The 22,759-nt window shown below is 44.3% G+C and overlaps 1 protein-coding gene across 1 annotated transcript in view; it reads right to left on the bottom strand.

Annotated features, from left to right (window-relative positions):
• Positions 1–22,759, bottom strand: part of SLC44A4 (solute carrier family 44 member 4) — a 73,514-nt gene that overhangs the window by 5,174 nt on the left and 45,581 nt on the right. The window contains exons 8-19 of the mRNA XM_034421450.3: positions 22,141–22,246; positions 20,181–20,264; positions 17,385–17,497; positions 15,735–15,857; positions 13,817–13,916; positions 13,625–13,717; positions 11,463–11,565; positions 7,751–8,007; positions 5,540–5,634; positions 3,807–3,910; positions 1,770–1,843; positions 1,508–1,673 (exon numbers count right to left, since the gene is read on the bottom strand). Of these exons, the coding sequence (XP_034277341.1) occupies positions 1,508–1,673; positions 1,770–1,843; positions 3,807–3,910; positions 5,540–5,634; positions 7,751–8,007; positions 11,463–11,565; positions 13,625–13,717; positions 13,817–13,916; positions 15,735–15,857; positions 17,385–17,497; positions 20,181–20,264; positions 22,141–22,246 (1,418 nt within the window). The remainder of the gene's footprint in view (positions 1–1,507; positions 1,674–1,769; positions 1,844–3,806; positions 3,911–5,539; positions 5,635–7,750; positions 8,008–11,462; positions 11,566–13,624; positions 13,718–13,816; positions 13,917–15,734; positions 15,858–17,384; positions 17,498–20,180; positions 20,265–22,140; positions 22,247–22,759) is intronic.

The raw sequence follows: 22,759 nt of genomic DNA, 5'->3' as shown, positions 1-22,759 counted from the left end.
AACCTTGTTGCTGGTATCCTTACGATTTATATTGACTGTTTCCCTATGACTATCATTAAGTGTTGAACCCAGTGGTGGGTTTCAAGTTTTTTTATTACCAGTTCTGTGGGTGTGGCTTGGTGGGCGAGGCAGTGGAAGGATACTGTAAAATCTCCATTTCCTCCCCACTCCAGGGGAAGGTTACTGCAAAATCCTCATTTCCTCCTGATCAGCTGGGACTTGGGGAGGCAGAGAATAGATGGGGGCGGGGCCAGTCAGAATTTTTACTACCGGTTCTCCGAACTACTCAAAATGTCCACTACAGGTTCTCTAGAACTGGTCAGAACCTGCTGAAACCCACCTCTGGTTGTACCTTATGATTCTTGATGAATGTATCTTTTCTTTTATGTACACTGAGAGCGTATGCACCAAGACAAATTCCTTGTGTGTCCAATCACACTTGGCCAATAAAGAATTCTATTCTATTCTATTCTATTCTATTCTATTCTATTCTATTCTATTCTATTCTATTCTATTCTATTCTATTCTATTCTATTCTATTCTATTCTATTCTATTCAGTTGCCTATAGTCTAAGTCACTAGTTTGCTAATGACCACTTTCCTAAAGTTTCTCTGACTCTTTCTCTCCATTCTTACTGCCCTAAGCAACATTTTTTTCTCTACCGATTCCATGCAATTTTATGCCAGCCCACTCATTTGAGGCTAGCGGACCTGCAGAACCTTTTCATAGATTTAATATTCTTTTTTAAAAAAAATTTATTTATATGCCGCCCTTCTCCGGAGACTCAGGGCAGCTTACAATGCGTTAAGCAACAGCCTTCATACTTTTGTATATTTATACAAAGTCAGCTTATTGCCCCCACAATCTGGGACCTCAATTTACCTACCTTAGAAAGGATGGAAGGCTGAGTCAACCTTGCGCCTGGTGAGATTTGAATTTGCAGTAATTGCAGGCAGCTGATGTTAATAACAGTGCTTTAGTTTGCTGCACTACCAGAGCTCCAGATTCTGTATGTACATTGATTTACAACTGGATGCTTAATGATGGACCCCCTCAAAAGCTACATTTACAAAGTTGCAATGGACACCGCCCCCCCCCCAGCTCACCTTTACAGCCATTTGCAGTGTCCCACAGTCACGGCTGTGATTTTTAAAATTTATTTTTGCTAGTTTTGTTATTTATTTCTGCTTTCCGGCAAAAGAACAAAAAAACCAAAAACGGCAATTGGGTAAAATGGATTTGTTTAACGACTGCGGCATTCGCTTAAGGATTTACCTCACAACTGCTGCCCAAAAAGAAAAAAAAGGATTCAGTCACGGGATGCCTCAATTTATGACTGCAATGACCATAATTCCAGACTATGTTATGGTCACAAGTCGAGGACTACCTCAGCCCTCAGATCCCAATTTTGGATCTTCCCTGTCCAAAATTGTTTTAAGAAGGTTTCAAGGAGGCAGAAAGAAGCCACGTAATTGCCCACCAAACCAAACCACCACCACGACATACCATAATGGGCAACCAGTAGTAGTTGAGGACTGGGGATTTGAACCGGGGATCTTCAGTGGGGATTCGCCCCGTGAAGAAGAAAAAGGACAGGATGCCAATTCCTCCTACCACCAGGAGCTTCCCAAAAAACAACAGCAGATCTGTGACTTTATCCAGGACGACGACTCTGTATTGAGAAGAAGAGAAAGGTGAAATGGAGACCATATTTTTCTCCTTCCTTGGCCAGCTTGTCTCAGGGACTCCATCGTCCCAACTTGGTTACCTGACAACATTCCGCATCAGGAGATTGAAGGCGTTTTTGGCTGATGCACAGAAGTTCTTTCCATAAATGGCAATCTGAAATGAAGGGAGATTTTTTTTTATTAGTTTATAATATAATATAAAATAAAAAATAATAGTACTGGGAAAGTAAAGGAGGGAGAAGAGAAGAGAAGAGAAGAGAAGAGAAGGGAAAAGTATCGGAAAAAGGGAAAAAAGAAAGAGGAGGCATTGATTTATGCCTATATAATGGTATAGGGCAGGAATGGCGAACCTTTTCAGCACCAAGTGTCCAAACCGGGACACACGTGCATGTGTGTGTGCCGGAGCGCCAGAAACATGAAGACCAGCTGGAGGGCATGCACATGCCTGTTTTTTGGCCGTTTCCAGGCCATTTTGGGGCCATTTTCAGGCCATTTTTGAGCTGTTTTCTGGGCGTTTTTGTCTTGAAAAACAGCCTGAAAACGGCCTGGTTTTTTGGGTGTTTTTGGGCCTGTTTTCTGGTGCTCTGGCGCCCAGAAAGAGCAGCTGGCTGGTGTGCTTGGGCACGCTGGAAACCAGAAAAGCAGCTGGCGATGGCATGCGTGCCCATAGAGAGGGCTCTGCGTGCCACCTCTGACACGCGTGCCATAGGTTCGCCATCACGGATGTAAGCTTTCCTTCCTGAGCAGGGGGCTGGACTAGAAGACCTCCAAAGTCCCTTCCAACTCATTCTATATTATTTCTATTTCTATTTCTATTATTTCTATTTCTATTACTTCTATTTCTATTCCTTTTGCTGCAGTAGAATAAGATAATGGCCTTAAACCGTATTATATATATATATACCATATACAAGCGATGGCGAGTCTTTTTGCCGTCACGTGCCAAAAGCGGGGAGAGCGCGGGAGGTCACATGCATGCGTGCCCACACCCAAAATTCAATGCACCCCAGCACCTGCGCATGCGCATGCAACCCCCCCATGCTCCCCACACTTTTGGCACGTGATGGCACAGTGGGCGCAGTAGGCCCATTTTTTGCCCTCCCCAGGCTCCAGAGGCTTTCTAGGAGCCTGGGGAGGGCGAAAACGGCCTTCCCCACCCCCACAGAGGCCCTCCGGAGGCCGGAAACGGCCCATTTGCTGACTTCCGGTGGGCCTGGAAGGCCTGTAAATCAGCTGGCCGGTGCACGCGTGCATGCTGGACCTGAACTAGAGCAACGCTCGCGTGCCCACTGATATGGCTCCACGTGCCACCTGTAGCATGCGTGACATAGGTTAGCCATCATGGCCATATACCATATGAGCCTTGGTGGCACCATGGTTAGAATGCAGTATTGCAGGCTATTTCTGCTGACTGCCGGCTGCCTGAAGTTTGGCAGTTCAGTTCTGACCTGCTCAGGGTTGACTCAGCCTTCCATCCTTCCAAGGTTGGTAAACTGAGGACTCAGATTGTTGTGTGGCAATATGCTGATTCTATAAATCACTTAGAGAAGGCTGTAAAGCACTGTGAAACAGTATATAAGTCTAAGTGTTATTGCTACTTTTAAGAAAACCTGAATTGTTTTATCCATGACATGTGCCATTGCCAACCCCCTTTTGACCTACATACAAAATAGCAAATTTGGTTACCAAATTTTGAATTTCCCTAAATTTAAAGGGGAAATGAAGAAAGCAGGTGCACCAGAACTTTGGGGAGGTTTAATTTCCTCCAAGCCCTACCTTTGCATGATGATTATATTATTGTTCAATCCTGCAGTCCACAGCCACCAAAAATAATATATATATATATATATATATATATATATATATATATATATATATATATATATATATATATATATATATATATATATATATATATATATATATATATATATATATATATATATGTATGTATGTGTATATGTATATGTATATGTACATGTACACACACACACACACACACACACACACACACACATATATATATATATATATAGAGAGAGAGAGAGAGAGAGAGAAAGAGAGAGAGAGAGAGAGAGAGAGAGAGAGATAGTTTAATAATAGCAGCCATGGCTCACCATAATGTAAGCATTTCGGTTGAGGAATTTGAGGAATTTCTCCAAACACCAGAAGCAACATTTCAGACAGCATAGAAAAAACTTGGCAACTCGATTTTCGGAATCTGCAAATATCAAAGCAGAATTAGAAGTACAGTAAGACCAACATGGCTTATGTCTGAAAGGTGTTTTTTTCAAAAGGCAACTGGCCTGTTCTTTTTTTTTTTTATTGAGGAAGAAGAAGAAGAAAAAAACATTTTCTTCTCATCCAGAAAGCTTCATCGGTTCTGATGGTTCATCAGTTCTGACAGGAATCAATTCTGATCCTGTCAGAACGGATAAAGCTTTTTGGATGAGAAGCGAAGCGTTTTCTTCTTCTTCCTCAAGGAAAAAAAACAGTCCAGCTGCCCTTTGAAAAAGCACCTTTGAAACAACCATGATCTGGATGACTGAAAATCTCCACAGACATTGCTATGATTATAACACTATTTAACTCTCAGAATATGGGCTGAACTGCTACGAGAGGAGCCCTGGTGGCGCAGTGGTTAGAATGCAGTATTGCAAGCAAATTCTGCCTGCAATCTAGAGTTCGATCCTGACGGGCTCAAGGTTGACTCAGCCTTCCATCCTTCCAAGTAAAATGAAAACGTAAATTGTTGGGTGGCAATATGTTGACATTGTAAACCGCTCAGAGAGTGCTGTAAAGCACTATGGGGCAATATATAAGTCTAAGTGCAATTGCTAAGCGCTATTGCTGCTATTTTCTTGAAACTTATGTTCTGAAGTGTTGGTAGGAAGTACAGATAATCCCCAGGTTACGAGCGTTCCCTTAGCGAACGTTTGAAGTTACGCAGTCATTGCCCCCTAGTATTTACGAACAACTCCCAAAACCATGAATCTTGCAGCACCAGGGCAGTTGTTCGCCCTTACGAACAACCCCAGAGGCTCTGCAACATTCGTCCTGCACTTTCAAAATGGAGCTTGTGTCATGCGAGGCCTGCGCTGGCCTAAACGGAGCTCCATTTTGGTCGGCAAACTGCCAGGTGAGGCCTGCGCAGGCCAAAACGGAGCTGCAGAGGGGCGCACATGGCTGAGATGCTGAAGAGGAGACAGCTTGCTAGATCTTCACACGGTAAGTGAGCTCGTGTGGCAGGTTAGATGGGGGGCGGGGGAAGCAATTGTGAGGAGCATGAAGTATTTCAGTGGGTCTCCCCAACCCACTGTGGTCTTGTATGGTCTTAATCAGGTGATCTGTTCCATCACTAGGCCCCCTCATGGCCTTCCCCACCCTGAAATACCTCATGTGCACTTAACGAGCCTCGCATTCGATTAACAAATGCGTGGGCGAAAGGAGGGAGTGATCCCATTCAAGGTATGAGATTCACTCCCACAGATCCTCGGGTTACGAATGGAACGGGCAGGCTCCAATTACATTCGTGACTCGAGGACTACCTGTAAGTCACTCGAACATCTGCAGGGCTGGTGCAAAATCTGGGCTTAAGGGATCCAATAAGTGACGTCTGTCTACTACATGCTAGACGAGGTGCAGATGTACAGGAGCTCATGCTGCATGCAAGCAATTCTGTGCCTATTTTGGCTGCATGTGACTGGAGAACGTATTTCTGTCACCAGCGGGTGAATTCCATCTCCCAAACCCCTCCTGACTTTGAAAGATTCACACTAGTCATGTAGAGCGTCTTAGACCCAACCAAAATGGCTATTTCGTCATCAAGTCAAGCCAGTTTGTCACTTGCCTTTCAACTTGTGGTCCAGATATTCTAGTACCATGCGTATCAGTTGAACGATGGTGAGGATAAGGGAGCCGAAAGCTAGTGACCCCATGTGGTATCTGTTGATAAATTATTTATTATACTTTATTTATACTATATTTAATTTATATCCCACCTTTACTATTTTTACGAATAACTCAAGGTGTCAAACACATCTAATGTTCCTTCTTCCTCCTGTTTTCCCCACAACAACCACCCTTGTGAGATGGGTTAGGCTGAAAGACAGGGACTGGCCCAAGGTTACTCAGCTGACTTTCATGACTAAGGCGGGACTTGAACTCAAGGTCTCCTGCTTTCTAGGTTGGTGCCTTAACCACCAGACCAGGGGTGTCAAACTCAATTTCATTGAGGGCCGCATCAGGGTTGTGTTTGACTTTGGGGGGGGACAGGGGGGCCATGGCCAGCTCAATGTCACTCATGTCGGGAGCACCTGTGGTGGCCAAGTGCTAAGGCAGTACTTCTCTCAGACCCTACCTTCCTCTCATTATAATCTTCTTCCTTCCTTCCCTTCCTTTCCTTCCTTCCTTCCTTCCTTCCTTCCTTCCTTCCTTCCTTCCTTCCTTCCTTCCTTCCTTCCTTCCTTCCTTCCTTCCTTCCTTCCTTCTTCCTTCTCCTTTCTTCTTCCTTCCCCTCTTTCCTTATTTTTCCTTCCTTGCTCTTTTCCCATCTCCCCTTCTTTTTCTTTGTCTTTCCTATCCCTTTCTCCTTTCCTGTCCCTTCTTGCATGCTCAAATGCAAAAGAGGAAACATTTCTCCTTTTGTTTTGTTCTTAGTTTGTTTTGCTAGTCCTCTGCAAGTGAAACTGGAGTGACAGCCTCCTACAGCCCTCTGCCGCTGAAAATGGACCTTAGCGGTAGCGCGCCCAGCTCTCCCAAGCTCCATTTTCGCTGGTAGAGGCACCGCGGGCTGGTCCTTTGCTGTTTCTAGGGTGGAACTGTGGGCCACATTTAAGCGCCCTGAGGGCCAGATTTATTTATTTTATTTATTATTTTATTTTATTATTTAAATTTCTATACCGCCCTTCTCCAGAATAGGACTCAGGGCGGTGAACAGCCAGAATAAAAAACAATACATACAAAATTTAAAAGCAATTTAAAATAATTAAATATTATTGGCCATAAATTAAAATAACCCAATTTAAAATCAATTTAAAATTAACTCAAGCCAGCCCAGCTAGTTGAAATAAATGGGTTTTCAGGGCCCGACGAAAAATCCGGAGGTCTGTTATTGTACGTATCTCTGGGGGGAAGGTTGTTCCGGAGGATGGGCGCCGCCACAGAGAAGGCTCTCCCCCTGGGAGTCGTCAGCCGACATTGTCGGGCAAACGGCACCCTGAGGAGGCCCACTCTGTGCGAGCGTACTGGCCGGTGGGAGGCTATTGGTGGCAGAAGGCGGTCTCGTAAGTACCCCGGCCCTAAATTTATATACTGCCCTACTCCCGAAGGACTCAGGGCGGTGAACAGCCAGAAAATAAAATACATATAATGCAAACGTTAAAAACCATTTAAAATACATTAAATCCTTTGGCCCAGAAAACAAATTTAAAACACCCCAATTTATAAGACAAATTTAAAATTTAAAAAAGCAATGAGTTTGACACCCTTGCACTAGATCAAAGAGGCTCTAAATCAGAGGAAAGCTCGGACGAGGGCTCTGTGTCGGAGGCAGAGAGGGAGATAGACAGCAGTGAGGCAGAGGAACAACTGGAGCCTGTTCCCAGTGTGCGCATGCACAGAGCAGCCAGAAGACAAGAACAAGTCAGAAAGCAGGGTCAACCTGGGAGTAAAGCCACACCTTGGAGATGATTGGCCCCTCCCATAGGAAACAAAAGAGGAGCAAAGGGGAAGGGGGCTTTTGCAGGAAACAATTTGTTCTTTCGATCGTTTCAAGAGTGGAAAGTTCTGTTCGTGACTCTAAGAGACTCCGTGCCAAGTTTCGCCTTACTCTGAATTTGGAAACAAGTTACGTGGCTGCTTGCCAAACGAGATGAGGTGTGTTGATAAATATTCCTTTGAAAAACTGTTTGGACAAACCTTGCTGACTGTGAATGAAAGTAATTCACAGTCGTGTAAATGAAAGCGGTTTTGCCGGGACCAATTCCTGCTTCCTGCTTTTTAAGGGAGCCTAGGTCAGAACATGAGAATCTCCACACACATTTCTCCCCAAATTACGCACCTTAATGTACGGAGGAAGGAACTGGACAGGGCACAGGCTGGGATATCTTTAGGCTTGTTGAAGGCCCAGTAATAAGAGGCAAAGGCTCCCGCAAGTACACACTGTCCCAGAGCAATGACGAAGTTGATACACCAAAGGAAGCCCACAAAGTTGTAGATTTGCAAATTGAAGAGATTGCGCTGGTAGAGCCCTTCATCATTATATCTGTAGAAGATGCATTCGGTTATGCAAGGGAGACTGGAGGAGGCATTGAAATCCTGAGAAAAGACAAGACAAGACACGTGTGATACAGGTAGTCCTCGACTTAACGATCACAACGGAGACCCAAATTTCTGTTGTTAAGTGAGACATTTGTTGAGTGAGTTTCATCTCATTTTACGACCTTTCTCGCCACAGCTGTTAAGTGAATACAATCTAATATAGTCCATAGTTGTATAAAAATAGAATCAAAATCATTATATCGCTTTATAAAGCCTTAGTAAGGCCACACCTGGAATACCAATTTTGGTTACATTACAAAAAAGATGTTGAGACTTTGGAAAAAGTGCAAAGAAGAGCAACTAAGATGATTAAAGGCCTGGAGACTAAAACATATGAAGAACGGTTGCAGGATTTGGGTTTTTGGCTGGTCTAGAGAAAAGAAGGACTGGGGGAGACATGATACCACAAAGAAGAGGGGTGGGGGGGTCAACTTATTTTCCAAAACAAGAAACAATGGATGGAAACTAAGGAAGGAGAGACGCAACCTGGAATTAAGGAGAAACTTCCTAACAGTGAGAACAATTAGCCAGTGGAACAGCTTTGCCTTCAGAAGTTGTGGGTGCTTCATCCCTGGAGGTTTTTTAAGAAGAGACTGGATAGCCACTTTTCTGAAATGGTATAGGGTCTCCTGCTTGAGCAGGGGGTTGGACTAGAAGACCTCCAAGGTCCCTTTCACCTCTAATCTGTTGCAGGAAAATTTTAGCAAGGGGTTCTCTGCACGGTTGCTGGGTGGGCGTGGCCATGGTGGGCATGGCCTAGTCAGACTCCTGCACCACGGCGGGGGTGGGAGGCGTTTTTGCCCTCCCCACACTCCAGAGGCTTTTCTCGAGCCTCTGGGAGGGCAAAAACAGCCACCCCAGGCTCCGGAGGCGCTCTGGGCCCATTTCCGGCCTTCCCAAACTTCCAGTAGGCCTGTTTTTCTCCCTCCCCGAGCCTCCGTGCGCGCCCTGTACTTACCTGCATCCAAAACGGGCCACGTGGGGACTCCTGGGAGGAGCAGGGTGGGATGGGCAGGGCCAGTCAGGAGTGGGATTTGGGGGTTCTCCGAACTGCAGAGAATCTTAGCTAGGGGTTCTACCGAACCCCTGTGAACCTCCAGCAGCCCATCCCTGGCTATAGGGTCCAACATTTAAACACAGGTCCAAACATTTGAGGAGCTGTCTCATCCAATAGGATTGGCCTGTCAACTCGCTCCAGCGGAAGAGGCCTAACTTTGAACCCCATCTTCTAAAGAACTTCAGCTGGCAGGTCCAGGAGAAGAGCCTTTTCTGCTGTGGCCCCAACTTTCTGGAATATTCTCCCCCTGGAGGTGATGTCAGTCTCTACACTGCTGGTCTTCCAGAAGAGCCTTAAAATCTGCTGGTTGATCTGGGGCCTTAATGGAACTTCTACTATGCTGGGGTGGCTGATGGGACAGAGAGAAGGTCCCTACTACTTCCAGATCACCCGTTTCTCTTGGGTTTGTCAAAGGATCATGACCGTATGTTAAGTTGCAGTTCAAAAGATTTATTGCTCAAGATTATACACAAGATCTAGTCAAATAAAGTTCGCAAAATTGGCGCCAGATAAGGGTCAGTGGAATCCAAGAGAGGTGAAACTTGGATCATTTGTGGGAACTTATTGACTCTAAGCTGATAAAGCATTTCACTCCACCTCCCAGCTCTGCCGGCTCTTCTGTTCTGTCCCCAACCCCACGCACACACACCAACAGACGTTCAGGAGTTAAAAACCAAACCAGCCGGCAAAATCCTTTTCCTTATGACAACGGAACTTGGCAACAACCTAGTGGCTGCCTGCCAAAAGTTTATTATTTACAAAGAGGAGAGATAAATTCTCCCCACTTCTGATACATCAAAGAAAAGCAGTTCGATAATTACGGAATTAAATCAAGTCCAGAGATACTTCCAACAAAGTCTTAAAGCAAAAGTCTGGCAATGCAGAATGGCGTGGAAGCTTTCAGCTTTGTTCGTCACAGGGTTTGACGGGCCACCACGCTCCCTTTTATATCCTGTGGGGTGTGGTCCAGTGACTCAGCCTAATCTCAGGCACGCCCTTTCTTCTGTTGCGCGCGCTTATCTCTGCGACGCTGGCATGGATCCAGCCAAGACTTATTACCCTCATCACTGTCCATCTGTGGCTGCGTGGACGTGCTTGGCCCCGGCCCTATCTCTTGCTCTTCGGCGGACACCAAAGGCATTGCCAGAGAGGAGGGTCCTGGAGAGGGAGGCCTCGCCAACTCCTCTCCTTCAGTCTCGGAGTCCTCTCCTGCCAATGACACAGGCTCAGGTAACGGAGCCACAACATCTTCCCCTACAGATTTCTTGTTTCTTATTTAATATTTTTCATGGTTTTAGCTTTTTTTAATCTTTGAATTGTTTTAAAGATCTCCCAGAGTTGCCGCAGCAATCAGATGGGCAGCATATAAAATAAATAAATAATGTCTATCTTGCTTGGCATTTGGTTTTCACTCTGGCTAATTTGCTATAAACTTGATTTTATGGTTAAAGGAGAGCATACAGAATTGGGAGAGGAGCTTTTGGCAGCGTAAAAGCTGTGGATTACCTATTTCTGATACAGGCAACATGAAGCTCAGTTATCCAGAACTGAATTGATTTTAGGCAGCTCCCGAAATTTCTATCCTGGAAGAACAGGATCCGTTTTCTCCCAATCATGCTTAAGTTTGAAAAAGCAGCAGTGTGGCCAAAAGTTATCCAATTCATTCATGAGACTACTTAACGTGCTTAATGTCTCACTTAACACCAAAGCATCATCATAAGAAAAACTGGGAGGTTCTCAAAGTATGATCATATTTTTCATCATTCAAGGACTAGCCAAAACGGTTCTGAGGATCAAAGATGTTAGGATATTGAATTTAATAGCTGGAACAGTGAAGTAAGTGTACAGTGAAGTCGTGTGGTGGCCTAGAGGTGGCGCTCTCGCCTCACAATCAAGAGACTTTTGAGTTCAATCCTAAGTAGAGGCAGATATTTCTCTCTCTGCGCACAATGAGAATATATCTGCTGAATATAACTCCGCATTGGCGACAGGAAGGGCTTCCGGCCAGTAAACACTCAGCTCCATTCAATTTCCCAGACTCCACCCCGCAAAGGATTATGGGGTCATTAAAAGATGACGATGGTGAACAATGAAGTGTACAGTGGGCCAGAGCACACACCTGCATGGATGGCGCAGTCTACACTGTAGGTTGGTTGCTGTGGGTGTGGCGGGGGAGTTTCCCTTTTTTCCCGCCTTTTCCTTATGTGCAATCTGTATACTGTTTAATTTACCTCACAATGTTCCTGCATTCCTGACTCTCCTATGTTTTCTCTTTCTGTATGATGATTAAAACTTGTAGACTACAAGTTTGCATTAGTCTCTCCGACTTTGTCTGGACAGCTGCTGCACAATTCCCAAGACCAAAGATACTTTGGTTTTGTATCTGACCACTTACCAGTGGCATGCAACTTTCATTACCACGATATTTTTCACAGCCCGGGGCAGAGTCATTTGTTGGGGTGATACGAAAAAGGGGCTCTCCGGAAGTCGCAAGATACCTTGAAAAATGGAAAACAGTCAAGGAAGTTTTCAAACAAAAATATCCCCTTCTGTCCTTCACAATGTGGAATAGAATAGAACAGGGGTCAGCAATCTGCGGCTCTGGAGCTACATGTGGCTCTTTCATCCCTCTGCTGCGGCTCCTTGTCACTCAAAATATGCGTCACAACTGCCAATGTGCGACACACAATTTATTGAGCTTTTCAACCCCTGGTAGGCCAACCATGGATAAATCCAAGAAAAGAAAAGTTTCAGAAGAAAAGAGAACGTTTAATTCAACTACATATGCCAGTTTTGTGACTGCTCAAAAAATAGTCAGGCACAGGAAGGGTTTTGTGGCTCCCGGTGTTTTCTTGTCTGTGAGTCCAAACAGCTCTTTGAGTGTTTAAGTTTGCAGACCCTGGAATAGAACATTGGCCAAGTGTGATTGGACACATAAGGGATTTGTCTCCTTATGTAAGTAGCAATAGCAATAGTACTTAGACTTATATGCTGCTTCACAGTATTTTACAGTCTCTCTAAGCAGTTTACAGAGCCAGCATATTAACCCCAACAAGCGTGTGTGAGCTCGTCGGCCGTTTCCATGCCCAGTTGTGTAAACCTCTCACAGCCCACTAGTGGGCCTGCCTCCCACAGGTTGGCATTAGAAGGCATTATTTTCAACATTAAGCAAGAACATGAGAGCATAACCTCGGACTGACAGGGGGGAAGTTCCAAAGTAAGGTGAGAAAGTATAACTTCACAGAAAGAGTAGTGGAAGCTTGGAGCCAACTTCCAGTAGTCACTGAGTTTAAACATGCTTGGGATAAACACATGTCCATCATCTTGACAAAAATTAAAAATAAAATTAAAACAAATAAAATATAAATATAATAATTAAAAGTAATGAATAAATCAATAAATTAAAAAGAAGACAACAAACAAACTTGGGAGGACAGATTGAAGGGACCACTAGGTCTTTTTCTGCCATCTGTTTTCTATGTTTCATTAAGTGATGGACTAGCTGTAATAATTTCCTTATTTTCAAGTTTAAGGTTCAGGGACAAGGACAGGCAGGATAGAAAGGGGTGTTACGATTGCTTGGTGTACAGAAGCAGTAAAAGGTTGCCGAAGAACTGGAATGGACAACTCTCTGCAACCAACTCACACTAGCCAACTCGCTGTGGGACAACCTGCCGCAGGACAATTCAATTTAATTATTTAAAATAATTTAAAAATTATTTTTAATTTTTGTCATTCACATTTCATTTTGTCCCTCCTTTAGCACTCTTTCTTTAATGATTCTATTCCACCATTTCTTCAGAATGAATGTAACTATTGTCCTGCTGCAAGTTTTCCCCCGTGACGAGTTGGCCGTTGTAAGTTGTCTCACAGCGAGTTGGCTGTGGCGAGTTGGCTGCAGTGAGTTGACCTAGACCAGGGGTCAGCAACCTGTGGCTCTGGAGCCGCATGTGGCTCTTTCACTCCTCTGCTGTGGCTCCATCACTCAAAATATGCGTCGCAACTGTCAATGAGCGACACCCGCTGGCATGCGATTTATTGAACTTTTTGACCTCCGGTAGGCCAACCATGGATAAATCCAAGAAAAGAAAAGTTTCAGAGGAAAACAAAACATTTAATTCAACTAAATATGCTAATTTTGTGGGGATTCAAGAAATAGTCAGGCACGGGAAGGGTTTTGTGGCTCCCGGTGTTTTCTTTTCTGTGGAAAACGGGTCCAAATGGCTCTTTGAGTGTTTAAGGTTGCAGACCTCTGTCCTAGACCCCAAAAAACACAGTGTCTGAACATTATCAAAACTGACACCAGCCAGAGCATAGAACAACTCAAAGAAGTAGTGCAAGGTTAGCTGATGTGGAGAGACCTTGACCATAGAACTGCAAAGAGTCAGATACGACCGAATTGATATCATCATCAACATCATCGTTTACAGACATGGCATTGACTGATTCTCTCAAAGGAAAGCAAGAAAAAGCCTTCCAGTGTCGTTTTAGAGTGAGATGGGTGGCATATAAATGTAATAAATAAATAAAGGATCACAGCATCATCGGAAAGGATACAGAGCCGTCATGCCCCAATAGGCCACGCAGATCACGATTAAGACGAAAGTCAGCAGTGGGTAGATGAGGGTGGCCATCATATGTCCAATGGCTCTGGAGAAAGAGACAACGGAGAAGTATCAATCTCTCCCTCAGTTCCCACCCAGAATCTAAAACTGCAACGGCACCAAAGCATTGAGGGGCTCCACTTACCGGCTGGCTTCCTTGATGAGCGCGATAGCAATGAAGATTCGTTTGCGGAGGAACAAGAGGCTAAGCAGCAAGATGGCTTCTGCCACACAGAGGACAATCACTGGAAGAGGGAGAGAGAAAGGAGACGGTTTGGACTGCGTCCACCTCAAAAGAAGCTGGGAAGAGCTTTGAGCCAAATCACCCCAAGTGGAGGCCATCGAGGGATTTGTTTCATTGAAGCTCATCCTGAAATCACCCACCGAATTTGTAAACCACGGCCTAGTGTGACTGTATCTTAATTACAGATCTAGCTATAGTTATCACTATCGACTGAGCAATGTTAAACAACTCTTGTTAACCCAAACAATGGATTAGCTCGGGGGTCTCCAAACTTGGCAACTTTAAGATTTGTGGACTTCAACTCTCAAAATTCCCCAGCCATCCATGGGGTGAAACTCACTTAATAAATGTTTCACTTAGCAACAGAATTTTTAGGCTCAATTGCGGTCATAACTCAAGGAATGTCTGTAATATAGTATTGCACACCCAATGTAGCTTTTAGTGCCGAAAAGTGTCATAGCTACACAACAACATGTATCTGTAACAATCTATACCACCACATTCTGAACCATCTGCAGCTTCCAGATATTCTTCAACATGTTTCCCAAATCAACTGTTGATTCATGTCTATGGAGAAGATTATTATGGATTATGATAATGGGCGAGGATGGATCAAAATGACCATTAAGAAGATCAAAACCATGATTGGCCTGTTATTCATTGGTAAGCTTGTTATTATCTTGCATTTCTAAGTCAGAGTTAGTACAAATCTATCCCCAAATAATAAAATGGTGACGCTGAAGCTTATGCATGCACGTATACTTCCATCTCTCTCTCTCCCAATCCCCCTCTCTCCTTCCCTCTCTCCCTCTCCCTCTCTCCCCCTCTCTCTCTCCCTCCCTCCCTTTCTCTCTCTCCCTCCTTTCTCTCTAGACAGACAGACAGACCCGTCCAACCAGCCTTTCCGTCTGGAGCTCTCCAAAGTCAGAAGCTTAGAACCCCAAAACAGCTGGAACGTTCACAGTCCAGGAAGCAGAAGTTAATCATGGATGGGAAACCTGATAAAGGTAATTCCATTCCATTCTGGAATTAGCAAATTTAATTTTAAAAAGAAAGAACATTTTCATGTCTCTTGCTTGATAATGGTAGACCAAAACTGAGCAATCATGTTTAACTGCAGAGAAAGAAGACTTAAGAAAAAAGGGAGAGCTTAAAATGGAAAGGGGGCAAGACTAGAACAAGGAGAGTTTATCATTACAATACATTTTATCCTTTCCATGATATTGGTCCTCTCGCCTTTGGAATTTACTCATACATACCATACTCAAAAACATACCCACAGGCACTCTATGTACAAAAAATTGCAACTCGCAACTGCCTGCTGGTTGACCAGTAAACGTGTTTCACTTGCCAGTTGTGCGTTGCCCAAATCCGCTAGTAGCTTTCGACAAGCAAAGGCAATGAGGGAAGGTGGATTTGCTTAACGACCAAGAATTCATTTAATAACGGCACTGATTCGCTTAACCAGTTGCAAAAGGGGGAGTCATACAACTTGGATGTGACTCGCTTAACAACTGCCTTGCTTCCCAAAGGAAACTCTGGTTCCAATTGTGGGCATAAGCCGAGGAATAACGGTATTTTGGTAAGAACTGGATAAAGGGAGAGAGCTAAGGAGAAATGAATATCGAAAAAAGGATGAGGTTTAAGCAAAACCTATGGCGGTGGGGAGAAATACATGGAGCACAGGCCCTTCTCTATTTTCATCAGATGTTCCCGCCCTTGTCCTGCTCCTACACATTCCCAAAATCCACAAAAGGTCATGTATCCATGCCCTTATCCAAGCAAGCAAAAGGAAGTTCACTCTTCTTCCCTGACTTACAGGCTACCATCCAGGTCTCCTTGACACTGCCATAAGCGCTCCAGTTGGTGGTAAATCCAATGGTCTGTATAGTGGCTCCATTCTTTTTGAACATATCATACTCTGTGTAACAGTGGTAGATTCCTGGAAGGGGAAAAGTGAAGGGAAAAAAATACTAAACAAGAGCATTCTTCAAATCCTATTTCCCTCCTTCCGCCACCTTGTTTCAGAAGAGTCCTTTCCCCGTTTCAACCTTCTTTCTTCCAACAACCAACCACTGATGTGATGTGCATACAGGAAGGCCCCAGGACACCATATCTTGGTGATTGTTAAGATATCATGGCACTCCAGATATTGCCGAATTACAAGTCCCGGCATCCCTCGCTACTGGCCATATGGGCTGAGGGTGCAAGGCAAGGTCTGAAGTCATGAACATCTGGAGAGTTACAGATCACCCATACCAAGCTTGGCTGCTTGTTTGCTATATTCACTTGCTAAATATATTCAAAGATGTTGGATGGCTTATGCTATGGTTATGACACTTGGCAGCAGTGGTGGGTTGCTCCCGGTTCTGTCCGGTTCTTGCAAACAAGTAGTAAAAGCGGCGGGAGGGAGGCTCCGCCTACCCGCCCGGACATCATAATGGACAATCTGCGCATGCGCAGAAGCTACCATTGCGAACCGGTAGTAAAGAGAAGTAGAACCCACCCCTGCTTGGCAGGTACATGTATGTGTGAGAATCAATGTTCTGCAGTGATCAATCTGTAGAACATTGCAAAGTAGAGTAGAGTAGAGTAGAGTAGAGTAGAGTAGAGTAGAGTAGAGTAGAGTAGAGCAGAGCAGAGCAGAGCAGAGTAGAGTAAGAGTAGAATGGAATGGAATGATGGGATGGGATGGGATGGGATGGGATGGGATGGGATGGGATGGGATGGGATGGGATGGGATGGGATGGAATGGAATGGAATGGAATGGAATGGAATAGAATAGAATAGAATAGAATAGAATAGAATAGAATAGAATAGAATAGAATAGAATAGAATAGAATAGAATAGAATAGAATCAGTGGGAGGAAATATAATTCTGAGAACTGGACAAGCTTTGGCCTACATAGAAGATTTCTGATCATCTAGGCCAGGACTCTCCAAACTTGACTTGTGGACTTCACCTCCCAGAATTCCTCAACCAGCCATCCTTAAAGTCTTACAGTTGCCAAATTTGGGGACCCTTATCTAAGCTAATATTATAACTTTTGTTGTGGATAGTTTTTCAAGGTTTGGACAGAAAGGAAGTTCTTCCTATCCTAAGCATAAGTATCCATAACAGTGTTTCTCAACCTTGGCAACTTTAAACTGCATGGCTGGCTGGGGAATTCTGGGAGTTGAAGCCCACATATCTTAAATCTGCTAAGGTTGAAACCCCCCCCCCCGATCTATAGACTGGGTCGCCTATTTGGAATATTTGGAAGATCTGTCATAGCAAACCGCAGAATGCTTGCTAAAGAGGCCTTGCCCATTTACCAAATGATTTGACATGATGGACCTGACTGGTTTACAAAGGTTCCTCAAACCATTGTCCACTTCTATCTCCTGTGGTAGCACTCTTAGTCCATTCATCAGTTTCGTGCAGTATATCAAGATCTTTACTTCAGCTACTTGGTCTCATTTGACTCACCGTATGCAATGATGGATATTACTCCCGCAATGAGAACCCATACAAGGACGCCAGCGATGAACCTCAGCAGCAGGAGAAAAATGAAGCTCAGTAACATGGCAAGCAGGAGAGCTCTGGAAAGAGAATAACATAAAAGAGAAAGGATGGGATGGAGTGACTTTCTTCTCCGCCTCTTCTTCTTATAAACTCTAATCTCTCTGTCTAATCCCTCCTCTCTCTCTCTCTCTCCCTGAGCAGGAAGACAAATCCCAAATCTGAAGGATTTTCTCAATTACATTATGGTTCACAAAAGGTCCACTTGACCGACAACTTTAGAGCTAATCTTCCTGCCTTAATTTGTTTTGTTTATGAGAAACAAAGACGTTATTGTTGTGACTCCGACCCCCGAGCCCATTTTATCGGAGGGAGAAGACTCCGAAAATGAAGGAGAGGAGTTGGCAAGGCCTCAGGTGTCTTCCGAAGGAGAAGAGATAGGCCAGGAGCCAGGCACTTCCGAGCCGCCACAGTTAGACAGTGACGGAGATAAGTCTTGGCTGGATCCCCGACAGAGTCGGAAAGACAAGTGCGCGCAGCAGAGAAGGAGGCGTGCCAGAGATTAAGCTGAGTCACTGGGGATAAAAGGGGGTGTGGTGGCCAGTCAGGCTTTGTGACGGACAAAACTGAAAGCTAGCAAGTCATTCTGCATTTCTGGAACTTTGTTATATGCTCTGCTTGGATTGATTCTTGGACTGGACTTGACTATTCTTTGGCTTTTGTGGACTTACTTTGATGTTTCGGGCGGAGGAGATAAACCTCCCTTTGTAAGTAAAAACTTTTGGCAAGTAGCCACTGGGTTGCTGCCAATTCTGTTATCAAAGGAAATTCTTGTCTGCTGGTTTATTTTAACTCTTGGTCGACTGCTGGTATGCGTGTGTGAGACGTGGACAGAACAGTTATTTTGTTCTGAAGAGTTTTCAGCACCTTTAATAAATCAATTATAGATGCATCTATTGACTTTCAACCAACTTTCAACTGAGATCAGTGGTGGGTTTCAAAAATTTTTACTACCGGTTCTGTGGGTGTGGCTAGGTGGGTGAGGCATGGCTTGGTGGGTGTGGCTTGGTGGACATGGCAGGGGAAGGATACTATAAAATCTCCATTCCCACCCCAATCCAGGGGAAGGTTACTGCAAAATCTCCATTTCCTCCCGATCAGCTGGGACTTGGGAGGCAGAGAATAGATGGGGGCGAGGCCAGTCAGAAGTTTTACTACCAGTTCTCCAAACTACTCAAAATTTCTGCTACCAGTTCTCCAGAACTGGTCAGAACCTGCCGAAACCCACCTCTGACTGAGACATTGTGTCTTCAGCTACATCCATTCTGGAGCATAGAGCGGGGGTCTTAGAGCCTGGCTGAGGAATTCTGGGAGTTGAAGTTCATATGGCTTAAAGTTGCGAAGGTTGGTGAACCCTGTCCAGTGGTGAAATTCAAAAAAATTCCCTACCGGATTGATGGGTGTGGCTTGGTGGTGATGTGACCGAAAAAACCAACTTTATACAAAAATAACACAAAAGCTACACAACTGACTCACACACAACGCAAAAGCAGCTGGACTTCATACAAAATGGCCCCTGCAACAAGCAGGAACCTCAAAGAGAGCTCAAAAACAAACTATCACACTTTACACAAAAATAACACAAAAGCTACACAACTGACTCACACACAATGCAAAAGCAGCTGGACTTCACATAAAATGGCCCCTGCAACAAGCAGGAACCTCACAGAGTCACAGAGAGCTGGGGAGGACAATGGGCCAGTCCTGGAGTCTGGGGAAGGCCTGGACGAGAGCTCTGCGTTGGAGGCAGAGATAGGGCCAGGGCCATCTGGGAGTGATGCGCGGACTCTGGAGCCTCCAGAGGCGGATAGCAGAGAGGCAGAGGAACAGGAGGAGCCTGTTCCTAGTGCACGCATGTGAAGAGCTGCCAGAAGGCAAGAGCAGCTAAAGCAAAAGGGACAACTCGGGAGTAAGGCCAGGAGATGATTGGCCCCTCCCAGAAGGGCTCTTGGAATCTTTGTAGGAAAGCAACGTTGCTACATTTGTTTCTTGTTTCTTGCATCTCTTGCATCTGAACTTTTGCCAAGAAAAGCCTTTGGCAGGGTGCCAAAGTAGACAAAGGTTGGTGATAAGGCCTAAGGACTGTTTATGAAGAATTTGTTTTGGACTTAATTTGGACTAAGCTGAGAATGAAGTAATTTTCAGCTGTTCTAATAAAATATTTATTGGTTCGATTTATATGCCGCCCTTCTCCGGAGACTCAGGGCGGCTTACAATGCGTTAAGCAATAGCCTTCATACTTTTGTATATACCTGCTTAGTAGGGCTTTCGGGCCCCCCTAAGCAGTGTTCTATTTTATACAAAGTCAGCTTATTGCCCCCACAATCCGGGTCCTCATTTTACCTACCTCGGAAGGATGGAAGGCTGAGTCAACCTTGAGCCTGGTGAGATTTGAACTCGCAGTAATTGCAGGCAGCTGGCAGCTAAGTGCTACTTAACAGCACTTTAGTCTGCTGCACCACCAAGACTCAGTTATATGTTTGTTTAGGACTGATTGTGCAGACATAATAACTACTTGGGCCTAGGTCACAACAGAATCATGGTATGGTATGGTATGGTATGGTATGGTATGGTATAATATCACATATCACATAACACCACATAACACAGCACAACAAACACAACGTAACACAACATACACAAAGCCCTCTTGATTTCCTCAGCCCCCATGGACATTTTCCTTCTGTTGCAAGAAGTACTCACATGAGAATCCATGGCCACGTCCGTGTAAAATCCTCAAAGATCTTCACACTAATATCCTTCACATTGAGAGAACTGAGAAGTTGTCTATAAAAACAAGAAGCCAAAGTGAAGACTTTTATAGAAGGGAATCCATACAGAAAAACAGGTTAATGTGCTTTCCTTCCATTCCAATGCAAATATACACCAACACAGTTTGTTAGATCTACATAACCGGTCTCTACTCTGCCGCAGTAGTTGTGGCATTGTCTATTTACTGCTGGACAGGTTAAAGTGCAGTAATCCCCTATTTTTGCAAGTATAAACTCCAGCAGTACTTCCATCCTTATGTAAGTTACACAAAGTTTGCGGAGTCCTTGGTGCTGAGCTTGGTTGTTTGTTTACAGACATTTCGTTACCTGACCAGGTAACATCATCAGTGCTACTGAACGTGAAGTTTGCTTCCTGTTTAATATATAATAAGTTGCCCTGCCAGTGTTGGTGAGGATGTCGTTTTCTCCTTGGCAGTTCCTTGATTAGAATATTGTTTTCTACTCGATTGTTTGCCTGGTATTAATCCCTGCTTATCTGGGTTTTGGTCACTGGATATGATATATTCTGGTCTTTTTGTTTCCTTCTTAGCTTTTTAATGTCTCTTTTGAATGGTGTGTAAATGTGATTTACTACCTCTATGTATCTATTGATGGCTCATTTGTCTGAAATCATACCCCCACCAACCCTGGCAAAGCAAGCTACTGTATGTAAACAGGGAGCAAACCCCTGTACTCACTAGCACTGATAACGTTAACTAGTTCGGTAATGAAATATCTGCAAGAAAAAAAACCAAGTTCAGAAAGGACCCCACAGTTCAACCCTGTGCTACATATATTCTCTACTGAAACAGGGAGTTTGCTATAGAATTGCCTCTTGTTCTGTTTTCCATGGCCTGCTCAGCCACATGGCATCAAGCCATACAATACAAATTTTGAGATTAGGTAAAGATAAAGGTTCCCCTCGCACATATGTGCTAGTCGTTCCCGACTCTAAGGGGCAGTGCTCATCTCTGTTTCAAAGCCAAAAAGCCAGCGCTGTCCGAAGACATCTCCGTGGTCATGTGGCCGGCATGACTAAATGCTGAAGGCGTACGGAACACTGTTACCTTCCCACCAAAGGTGGTCCCTATTTTTCTACTTGGGTTTTTTTACGTGCTTTCGAACTGCTAGGTTGGCAGAAGCTGGGACAAGTCACGAGAGCTCACCCTGTTACGCAGCACTAGGGATTCGAACCGCTGAAATGCCGACCTTTTGATCGACAAGCTCAGCGTCTTAGCCACTGAGCCAGCACGTCCCTTTTTTGAGATTGGGGCATCCAAAAAAAAAAATCAAATCAAATCAATCAATTCATTCTGGTAAAGCCAGCAAGTTTCTTGGATCACACAGAGCCCCCCAGAAAGACTCAAACAATCAAGGCAAGGGTGAGTTTACACTGATGGAGATAACTCTGTGATAAAAGATAGACTAGAATCATGGATCATGAATCTCTGCAGTGGTGGGTTTCAAAATTTTTACTACCAGTTCTGTGGGCGTAGCTTCATGGACATGGCTTCGTGGCCTGGCATGGCTGGGTGGGCATGGCAGGGGAAGGATACTGCAAAATCTCCATTCCCTCCTCACTCCAGGGGAAGGTTAGTGCATAATTCCCATTTCCTCCCAATCAGCTGGGACTTGGGAGGCAGAGAATAGATGGGGGCGGGGCCAGTCAGAGGTGGTATTTACCGGTTCTCTGAACTACTCAAAATTTCCGCTACTGGTTCTCCAGAACTGGTCAGAACCAGCTGAAACCTATCTCTGGATCTCTGTGTTTTCTTAGTCTGGTTGGGTTTTGAGAACAAGGTCTGGGAGGAGAAGGAAATTGCCACTGGCTGTAAGACATTTGCTCGTAGAAAGGCCTTGATGAAGATTTTGAACTACTAAAAAAAACTTACTCTGTGCCATTTGTGAGGTGTGTCAGAGTTTCATTCACTGACATTGTACCCACACTAAAGCTTCCAATTTCAGAGATGTTAAAAGAAGGCAAGCAACGATTAAGAACTGTAAATAAAAGGGTGGAAAATATAAATTAGGGGTCATTCTGGAAAGACCATTGACAAGAAATATTTATCTCTGCAAAGTCCCAGACCTTAGGGTGAATTACAAATCAATGAGTTTTAATCAACTCATTTTGAAGCAAATATATTCATTTTCCCCTCCTTCTTGAGCACCAATAACTCTCCTGTGGTCTATCTTCCAATTTCCTGGTTGCTACTGGTATTGCTATCTCTTCAAAATCCCAGAAGATGGCATAGTTTAACTGAAGAAACCTGGAAGATTCCCACTATGCTGGATTATGTAGGACAGGGGTTGGCAATACTCAAAGAGCCATTTGGACCCGTTTCCCACAGAAAAGAAAACACCGGGAGCCACAAAACCCATTTGACATCTAAAATGAAGACAACACTGCATATATCATTTTTTACCTTTATGTTAGGAATAAAAAAAACTATAGTGTGTTGCATTTATGAAATCAATGACCTGCTACAGAGAAAACAAAGTTTTATTTCTGCA

The sequence above is a fragment of the Pantherophis guttatus genome, chromosome 2, assembly GCF_059756535.1.
Source record: "Pantherophis guttatus breed Tessera chromosome 2, ASM5975653v1, whole genome shotgun sequence".
Taxonomy (NCBI): Eukaryota; Metazoa; Chordata; class Lepidosauria; order Squamata; family Colubridae; genus Pantherophis; species Pantherophis guttatus.
Note: the sequence above shows the minus strand (reverse complement) of the source record. Positions and strands in the feature narration are given on the sequence as shown.